Source organism: Schistocerca cancellata, chromosome 1 (assembly GCF_023864275.1).
Source record: "Schistocerca cancellata isolate TAMUIC-IGC-003103 chromosome 1, iqSchCanc2.1, whole genome shotgun sequence".
NCBI classification, from domain to species: Eukaryota; Metazoa; Arthropoda; class Insecta; order Orthoptera; family Acrididae; genus Schistocerca; species Schistocerca cancellata.
In genome coordinates, this window is record NC_064626.1 from 420,549,844 (window position 1) to 420,560,115 (window position 10,272).

Here is a 10,272-nt window from a genome sequence, read left to right on the forward strand (position 1 = left end):
AAAAAAGCTTACAGTTGTTATTTTGGCTGCAAAATAGGTGATCAGGATAAACCCAGGGCTCCACCTGTGATCTGAAACACTTTTGCCAGCAACCTCAGGAACTGGATGCATGGGAAAGGACGTTCAATGCCCTTTGCAGTGCCCATGATCTGGCGTGAGACAACTAACCACGTCAGAGACTGCTACTTTTGTATGATTCCTCCTATCACGAAGGGAATATCTAAGAAGAAGAAGCGGACAGTTATCTGTCCTAACATTCCATCTACCATACGTCCAGTTCTACATGGGGAAGGATTGCCAATACCTGAACCACCGACAGAGTACGAGATTACTTCTGATGGGGATTCTGAACGTCCTGAACCATGTACATCACAAGACCCAGAGCTTCTTCCAAATACATCATCAACTGATGATCCACAAAAATGGTCTAAAATGAGTTAAGTGATATCATTAGAAATTTGGAGCTCTCTAAAGCTAAGGCTGAGATTTTAGCAATAAGATTGCAGCAGCGAAATTTTCTGGAAAGCAATGTAAATTTTTCATTCTGCCGCAGAAGAGAGCAACAATTCACTCCTTTTTTATAACATGCAAGATAGCCTTGTGGCATGTGTAGACATAAGTGGTCTAATGAAGGCTCTAAAAATTAATTACAACGCTGATGAGTGGAGACTATTGATTCGTCAAAGTTGAGCTTAAAAGCAGTGCTTTTACATATTGGTAATGAGCTTCCTTCTATTCCAGTTGGGCATAATGTGCATATGAAAGAGTCATACAAAATCATAAAAATTTTACTAGAAGCCATCAAGTATAATGACTCTCAATGGCAGATTTGTGGTGACTTGAAAGTGGTTTCACTGCTATTAGTTATGCAGTTAGGGTATACTAAATATTGCTGCTTTCTCTGTGAATGGAATAGCCGAGCTCGTGCATCTCATTACAGTAAACATGAATGGCCCACCAGAAAATCTCTTCAACCAGGTATAAAGAACATTAAGAGTGAACCTCTAGTAGATCCTAAAAAGATTCTGCTCCTGCCTTGCACATCAAGTTGGGTCTCATGAAAAACTTTATTAAGGGAATGAACAAAGATAGTGACAAGTTCTAGTACTTAAGGCAAAAATACCCTTACTTGAATGATGCCAAAGTAAAGGATGGCATCTTGGTAGGCCCACAGATTCGAGAGCTTTTTGGAGACCATACTTTTGATGGAATCATACAAGGTGATGATAAGCACGCGTGAGAATGTTTTAAGACAGTCTGTTTACAGTTCTTAGGGAACAAACGAGCAATAAATTACAAGAAGATTCTAGATAACATGTTGTCATCTTATGAAAAACTTGGCTGCACCATGTAATTGAAAATGCATTTCTTACATAGTCATCTTGACTTCTTCCCCAAAGATTGTGGTGCAGTAAGTGATGAACATGGGGAGCGATTTCATCAAGATATTGCCACATTTGAGAAGAGGTATGCCGGAAAGTGGAGCCCTACTATTTTAGCAGATTACTGCTGGACAGTCATAAGGGATGTTCCCGAGTATGTGTATAAACGTCAAGCCAAGCGAAAACGGTCATCTTCTGAATTTATCTCTGAACAAAGTATGTAACTGTATATGCTGTAAATATGGACATTTAACATTTGTAATCCTTTATATACATATGTGACCAGTTAATTTATATATTTTCTTTCGTGCCGGCCGCGATGGCCGTGCGGTTCTAGCGCTGCAGTCCGCAACTGCGGGGCTGCTACGGTCGCAGGTTCGAATCCTGCCTCGGGCATGGATGTGTGTGATGTCCTTAGGTTAGTTAGGTTTAAGTAGTTCTAAGTTCTAGGGGACTGATGATCTAAGATGTTAAGTCCCATAGTGCTCAGAGCCATTTGAACTATTTTCTTTCGTGCTTTAAATACTTCTGGTACAAAGTAAACTTACAAAGTATTTTCATTCATCTAATATTCTACTTTTGTATTTCCAGGGTCCGCCCCCAGTAGCTGAGTGATCAGCACGACAGAATGTCAATGCTAAGGGCCGGTTGGCCTCTGTAATAAAAAACTGAGTGGAAGGATCAACAAAACGAACTTGACCGGATGTCATGTGACGTCCGCAACGACCAAACACATCGATCAACAGCGAACAAAATGAAAAAAAAAGGCCCGGGTTCGATTCCCGGCTGGGTCGGAGATTTTCTCCGCTCAGGGACTGGGTGTTGTGTTGTCCTAATCATCATCATTTCATTCCCATCGACGCGCAAGTCGCCGAAGTGGCGTCAAATCGAAAGACCTGCACCAGGCGAACGGTCTACCCGACGGGAGGCCCTTGTCACAGAATTTTTTTTTTTTTTTTGTACTTCCAGAATGGCATTGAAATTTATCAACGCATAACACATAACATAATTCAAGTAATTATTCACTTAAAATTTGTTTACGCTGAATCTTGGAACATGAATGCATATTTAGTTAGTGAGTTGTTTTACACAAAAATGTAGATTACTTTTAAAAAAACTAGAGCTAAATATTTATGAAGATGATAATTTTGTATCATTTTATACTGAAATAAACATAACTAACTCAAAATCATGCAATTTACACACTTTCACTTCAAATTTGTTGTTCAGTGTTATTTAAGTGAATGACGTTTTCCAGCCCTACCATCGTTTTTTATTGATGTATAAGGCTTTTCATTTGCAAAAACAGTTTTTTTTAAAGTAATAACACAGCACTGGATAGCGCTGGCATATAGGACCTTAGACAGTATCAAGAAACCTTTTGAAATTAGTTGTAACAGTAATTATGTGACTCATAAACGGAGTGTATTATTCCGATTATTGCAGTTTGGTAATTTAAAACGAGCAGCCAGCCAGCAGTATTTCAATAAAGGCCCGCATCTCGTGGTCGTGCGGTAGCGTTCTCGCTTCCCACGCCCGGGTTCCCGGGTTCGATTCCCGGCGGGGTCAGGGATTTTCTCTGCCTCGTGATGGCTGGGTGTTGTGTGCTGTCCTTAGGTTAGTTAGGTTTAAGTAGTTCTAAGTTCTAGGGGACTTATGACCACAGCAGTTGAGTCCCATAGTGCTCAGAGCCATTTGAACCATTTCAATAAAGGTAAAAATGGAAATGAGCGTATCGCATTGTCGGCCGCCAAGTGCAAGTCTTATTTCATTCGACGTCACATAGGGCGACTTCCACGTCGTTGATGAGGATGAAATGATGAGGACAACATACACCCAGTCCTCGAACGGAGAAAATCTCCAACCCGGCCGGGAATCGAACCCGAGCCCGCTTGCATTTGTTCGATATTGTTCGTCGCATTTGTTCGGTGCGAATGTTCCATGCCACCCGTTCAAGTTCAGTGTTGAGCCGTTGACTCAGTTTTTTATTACAGAGGGCAGATAAACCGCTGACCGAACACGCTGAGCTTCTGTGCCGGCTGTTAAGCAGGCGGACTCAATCATGGTATCTGGCTACTTCATGTTTGCGACACTGAGCATGAGCGGCCTTCCGCGTAGACCCAGCTGAACACAGCGGTTAGTTGGCGACGGCAATAGCAACGCTTCCTCCCCGGGCCGTCAACAACGAAGGTAAAGTGTGACGCTATTGACAACTGTTTCTCTTTTAATGTTACAAACTCGGTGTTTTTGCTAAGTATTTTAATTATTTTTATTGTAAATTATTTTAATAGCTATTACGTTCTTACTTTGACGTTTTTACTGGGTTCTTTTTTTAGCTTGTGGATGGCCTTAGCACCAATACATTTTATCATAGACACTCGCGCATTCTTGAAAAGAAGTTTTAAATATCTGGATATAAATGTTGGGAACAGTTTCATCCGGTTTAAATAGAACGTTTAATTTTTGGCTGTAATGAGACACACACCTTATCGCTTTTATTTGTCCGTTTCTTGGCACGGTTAAATTTCGATAAGTTCTTTTATTCCCTTGTATAGAGTGAAGCATCTGAAGATACAAATTTAATTTGCGTAACTGGTCGTGTTCTCCAAAAAAGAATTCTAACAGTCGAAGCGGTCTTGTTTATTCAAAACCTCTACATTTCTTTCTGCTGTGATTGGTCGTGTGTTCCGAAGCAATTATCGGTTGCTCCGTAACAACTGGTAGTTCATCCGTAGCAATTAACAGTTGTTCCTTAGCAAGTGTCAGTATTTCCTTAGCAAGTGTCACTTGTTCCTTTGCAATTGTGAAGCAATGTAGGGATCTTCGCACTCTTGCTGAACCAATCCCTTTCTGCAGCTCCGTAAGTGCTGCACAAGGGAGTGACAGAGAAAAGATTGCAGACACTATTTCGGCGCGGTTCTTTAAAGTTCCGCAGCGATTTTCTTGCAGAAGAGCGCCGAAATGGCTGTGGTACCGAGCAGTCACCAAAATTTACCGTGAACGAAATCGCGCTCGGCAACGTTTAATCTGCAGACAATCAATGCTCTAAATTCTTGAGATTCCTCTCACGAATAAAAAGCTCTACCCATATCGCAGTAGGGGGCAAGTGCCCCCCACCGCATACGCCTGTGTGTTAAATTATGGATTCATCTGATTTTATGAAACTGTTATGTTCATTCGATATTGTTAATGATCGATAGTCAACAAATGTTGCACCAATTGAACGGGAAGTTAGATGTACACAAAACTGTGTATATAATGTTGAGGAGACGATGTATCGAGATCTCTTCAATCTCCGCGAGCACACCTACCTACAAAGAGCTTTCACTGCATGCGGCACTGGAAAATTTTTCACAATCTTGTGGGTTGCACAGGTATTTGCGCGTCCTTGTTACTCTTCACCAATAATGTACGTACAGTCATTCCTAAATTCTGCGGATCTATTCGTAAACGGAGAAGTATCTTAAATATTAACACTTGATTAGTTACGAAGCCTCCAAGAACGAACAGTTCGTAAGTGCATCTCCATTCGAAGGAGTAGAGCGAGCAATGTTAGGTCTAGCCCATCATAGAGTCTGTTATTTTCAGCCAGTTACCAAGCGAGCTGTTAGGGGACGGAGAGGTTTGCCACTCGGGTATAACCGGGAGGGGCTTAACAGCCCTGGTCTTTACCTGCCAACTACGGAAGGCCTCTCACAAACCTTGGTCGTAACTGGCGAACTGGAACTAACTTAAATAATTTAATTTATTTGTAGGACTATAACCTTCATTTTCCAGACAAAAATTAAAATATTGTGTATCTATGTTACGTATGTTATATATGTGACTATATATTACTGTACGGGGTGATGTCAGCTATAAAACCACGTGTTACATAAATAAATTTTTAAAAAATGCCTGCGACATTTGTTCAGCTGACACATCTCACATCATAACGATGATCATGACTAGTAACAAAGTAAGACGTGATTAGCCAACTAACTGTCTCCACCCATTGTCTCCTCCTCCTCCCCCCCCCCCCCCGTCCCCCGTCCCCTCCTCAGCTGAACAGACCAACTAGTTGGCAAGGGAGAGAGTCGCGTCTCGTCGATCGCGCGCCGGTCCCTCAGGACGAGAGAATGCCTTCCTCGAGCCGGCGGTGTTTGCAAATCTCCACTTTCAAGTCGTCGTGTCCGCGTCTTTGCCGACACTGCCAGTACGTAAACGGCCTCCAGATGTTCAGTATTTATTAGCAATACTGTACTGTCAGTTCTACAGTACACCGAAGTCGCCATCGTACCACCAACAATTGGGTCCGTATTTCCATTTGAAAACGCAATTTCTAGACGCCAAGAGGTCGAAGAATGATTAATCGTTCGTTGCTATTTTATTTACTACTACTGTCACAAACAAAAGAAAATTGGATACGCGACTGGTCGAGTTGCTCACTAAAATCCGATTTTCTTACAATTTACGAAAAATTATTAATGAGATCACACGACAGAATAAAGAAATAACAAGCGTCAATTAGGAAGAAAATAGCAGTTGCAAAAAGGATGGGAGTAACTGAAGCCTCTGACGCCAGGAAGACCGTTTGAGTGATGTTTAGTACTTTGTCAGCAAACGCCACGTGTATAATTGTCATGAAGACATGCAAAACAATTGTATCTGTCCTGTAATAATATTTTTAGTTAATTAAAGAAAATAATGAAAAAATATTTTGTGTTTTGTGATTATTATTTCATATGGCATGAAGATCAGTAATACATAAACATAAAGAAATAGGGATGAAAATCTTAAATAAACGCAGATTTAGATTTTGATCATTACATAATTAAATACTGCTACAGTTGCATGTGAGCTTCCTTAGTCGATCGTGATTTTGTTTGACTGGCATACATGCAGACCACCAGTTACTGTATATATATTCGAAATGGAAACAATTTCCCATTATTGCAATATGGAATGCTGCTGTGATTTAATTCGACAAGCTGAAACGGTCTTTCAATATTACAAATGAAACCATGTTCCTGAGAATCACTTATCAACCACATTCTGAAGTAATAAATATTATTATTGCACACAATTACGCCATCTATGAATTTTGTATTAAAATATTATTCAAAAAATTCAGTCCGAGGAACTATGATTTTGTTTTGATTCAGATGTGGAGTACGAAGACGGGCATGGATGCAGATACTGCCATTTCAGACATATTCCGAGGCCAAACAATAGTTTTTGCTTGTTTATGGACTACAAAACGCGGACTATTCTTTGAAAAAATTGCCTTTTTCGTGTTAAACAGCACCACGCCCTGCCCTTGCTTCGGAGGCAAAGTAAGCAAAGGAACTTGTATTGCCGGCCGGAGTGGCCGTGCGGTTCTAGGCGCTACAGTCTGGAACCGGCCTACCGCTACGGTCGCAGGTTCGAATCCTGCCTCGGGCATGGATGTGTCTGATGTCCTTAGGTTAGTTAGGTTTAATTAGTTCTAAGTTCTAGGCGACTGATGACCTCAGAAGTTAAGTCGCATAGTGCTCAGAGCCATTTTTTTTTAACTTGTATTTCCACAAGTGCAACGTTCACACAGCTCTTGAAGGGCTGTGGAGTCGCGCAAAGTACGGGGTGAGTGGCTGAAAAGGGAACAGCTATCTATCCCTTCGGACCAGGCAAATCCTTCTGCGAACCCGTTGTGTCGATAGATCTTGCGTGCAAATCTCTACGTCCGCGTATCTCTGGACACCGATCCAGTTGGGTATGATTCTTCAGCACTCGACAGCAGAACCGATTAATGGATCCGAGAAAGCAGACACTACGGAATCCCACTTTCTGCGACGTTGCTGGTGTTCCGCAACTAGGTTTTATTTCGTTACGTCACCATTGACCACAGAGAGGAGGAGTCGAATTCTGCCGTTGAAAAAATGAGTATCGAGAGAATTAGGACGATGGACATACCCTCCTCCTCAGACGCCGAAGCCATGTAGATCGCGACAGCTGCCAGGATGAGAGCACGAGCTGGTAGCGTGCACCACATCGCGGAGACGGCTGCGTTCTGAGTCACTGAGAGGGGCCGGCGTCTTAAAGTGGCTGCAGGAAGGAGCCCTGTAGCCGCAACTTCCCGCTCCGCTCTCAGTATCAGCTGCTCAAGAAAAGGGGGCGCCAAATCAGTCACGGGTGCAAGGGCAACTCGGGTCGCCCGATAACATCGGCCGATAGCTTAGTTACTCTGCATCCCATCTCCTTCATCAGTTTCTCGCCATTAAAACGACGCCGAATGCTTGTGAATGGGCTATGTCTGCCTGGAGAAGAACGTGCAAGCACCATACACTCTTTCCTCAGTTACGGGAACAAGAAACTAATATGAGAATGAAGGGAGAAACGTTCTATTATATACTCGAGATGGTTCGCAGTGACATCATGAAATGCAATTCAACGGAAGACTGATCGTAAATATAGGGTTACTCCTCTCCCTGTACCCTCCCCCCCCCCTCACAACAATATCTCTCTCCCTCTCTCTCTCTCTCTGCCTCTTCCTCTTCTTTCTGAGTTATCTGTCTTCTGACTAGTTTGATGCAGCCCGCCACGAATTCCTCATTTCTCTCCTGTTCCAACCTTTCAATCTCAGAGTAGCTCTTACAACATACTTCCTCAGTATTTGCTCATGTACAAATATTCTAATCTCTGTCGTGCTCTACAGTTTTTTGCCCTCTACAGCTCCCTCTTGAGGTTATTCTCTGAGGGGTCCTACGCTCCTCTCCCTTCTCCTCGCCGTTTCTGCGCAGAACCTGCACTTTCCGTATCTTATCAGTCCACCTAACTTCCAGCATTATTCTGTAGCACCACATCTCAGACACTTCAGTTCTCTTCTGCTCCAACTTTCCCACAATCTGATGTTGAGATCGGTTGCACTGAGACTGAGTACGTACTGGCGCACTGATAAAAAAAAAAATCGGTCGTCTTCGGCCGATGTCAGTTCTCGACGAAATCCGCTGATGTCGATGCCAGTAGAACTCCAGCCTAACGGCTACACCCACCTACCAGACCGCGTTTCAATCCTCCCCACAAGCGGAGCCCGCTATCTCACAGGATATGACCTGTATAAAGCGTACCTAACCACGATAGTAAGCCACCCACATGCCTCTATGCAGGCACATTGTCAAGATATACACTACTGCCCATTAAAATTGCTACACCAAGAAGAAATGCAGATGATAAATGGGTATTCATTGGACAAATATATTATACTAGAACTGACATGTGATTACATTTTCACCCAATTTGGGTGCATAGATCCTGAGAAATGTCTGGCGTCAAAATCCGGGCCTGACGCCACTTCTCCGATCGACTCGCAGCCAACACTGCACCGCGTGCGTAAGCCGACAAGTGTTTGGAATCAACATTCATCCCCAGAACAATGTGTCGCTCATATATCATGGCGATAAAGGGCAAATCTGTGCCAAGGAGCCGGCAGAGGTGACCGAGCGGTTCTAGGCGCTACAGTCTGGAACCGCGCGAGCGCTACGGTCGCATGTTCGAATCCTGCCTCGGGCGTGGGTGTGTGCGATGTCCTTAGGTTAGTTAGGTTTAAGTAGTTCTAAGTTCTAGGGGACTGATGACCTCAGAAGTTAAGTCCGATAGTGCTCAGAGCCATCTGAACCATTTTTTTTTTTTTTTTTTTTTTGTGCCAAGGACTTCGCAATGATTGAACAGAACATAGAACTGTTTTCATCAACATAATGTTTTTTCTTTCCGATGTGTAAAGGGTGAATGACTAATCACACCGAAGCAATGAACTGTATCTCAGTTAATCGGGGGGAAGGGGAGGGGAGGAGGGCGAGATATTGTAATACCCCTTCCAAAAAAATTTATTTCCTGTATCTCTGTATCAATATTTGTATCGATATAAATGTAACGATTCTGTATGTAGATGCTTGAGTAATAACAGTGTTTTTAGGGAGCAACGAGGAGTAGCCCGGCTGTTCGCACTTGTCTTTTTGCTTTCAGCTGTCGCAGTGTAAGCATCGAGGGCTGTAGCTGCAAATGATGTCATGATATACGAGCTTACTTTTGAGTTATTTACGTGTTTCTTTCTTATTAATTCAGCAGATCATATGTTTTTATATGAATATTTTTTGTATTACTTGTGCTATTTTTCCGCATTTCTTGCAGGAAAGACGCAATACATCGATGTGCCGCCGATCCGCCACTGACCTGATTTCATTACTAATTTCCATTGTTCATTTTTATGTACTGTGTACGCGGAACGAATCCATGAAAACTGCGCTCAGTGAAATTTGCGCCCAACCAGAAATCTGTGAGATCTGCGCCCATTACCTTTTGTGTCACAGCCTACCTTAGCCCGTATTGTCGTAATTACTGTAAACCACCTCCTCCACAGACACGGTCGAACTGCGCCCCGATAGACTTCCCCTACCAAAGTAGCCGACTGTCTGAACAAACAGAATTAGTACCGTTCTAGCTGTCGCAGAGTTGACATCGTGCGACTTGTGTACTTCTGTGACAGTAGTTCCGAAATGGAAGTTTCAACGACCATTCGCTGTAAGCTTTGTTGCTACTATGAAGGTCATTCTTACATAGTGAACAGAACGAAAGAAGACGAGACTGTGACGTGGCGCTGTTCAACACAGAAAAAGAAACCGCTGCCAAGGAATGGTTAAAACCAAGGATTCGCCGGTGCTTTTTTCACTCGATCAGCAATGTGGAACTCTGGATGACGCTCGTTTGGAAATAAGGAAGTCTGTGAATCTGGCAACGCAGACTGCCTACATAATCAATGGTATGATTTTGTCACTGAAATGCCAGTAGCAAGCAACGAAGAGAAATTTATACTACCAGCGGGCGATATCGCAGGGAAATGAGAGATCCGGAGAAAAGAAATTTATACTACCAGCGG

At 42.9% G+C, this 10,272-nt stretch overlaps 1 protein-coding gene across 1 annotated transcript in view; it reads right to left on the reverse strand.

The window, feature by feature from the left end:
- The window catches only part of LOC126175967 (G-protein coupled receptor Mth2-like), a 572,026-nt gene extending 564,590 nt beyond the window's left edge, over positions 1-7,436 (reverse strand). The window contains exon 1 of the mRNA XM_049923072.1: positions 7,314-7,436. Within this exon, the coding sequence (XP_049779029.1) occupies positions 7,314-7,392 (79 nt within the window). The 5' untranslated portion in view covers positions 7,393-7,436. The remainder of the gene's footprint in view (positions 1-7,313) is intronic.
- Positions 7,437-10,272: the final 2,836 nt, after the last annotated feature.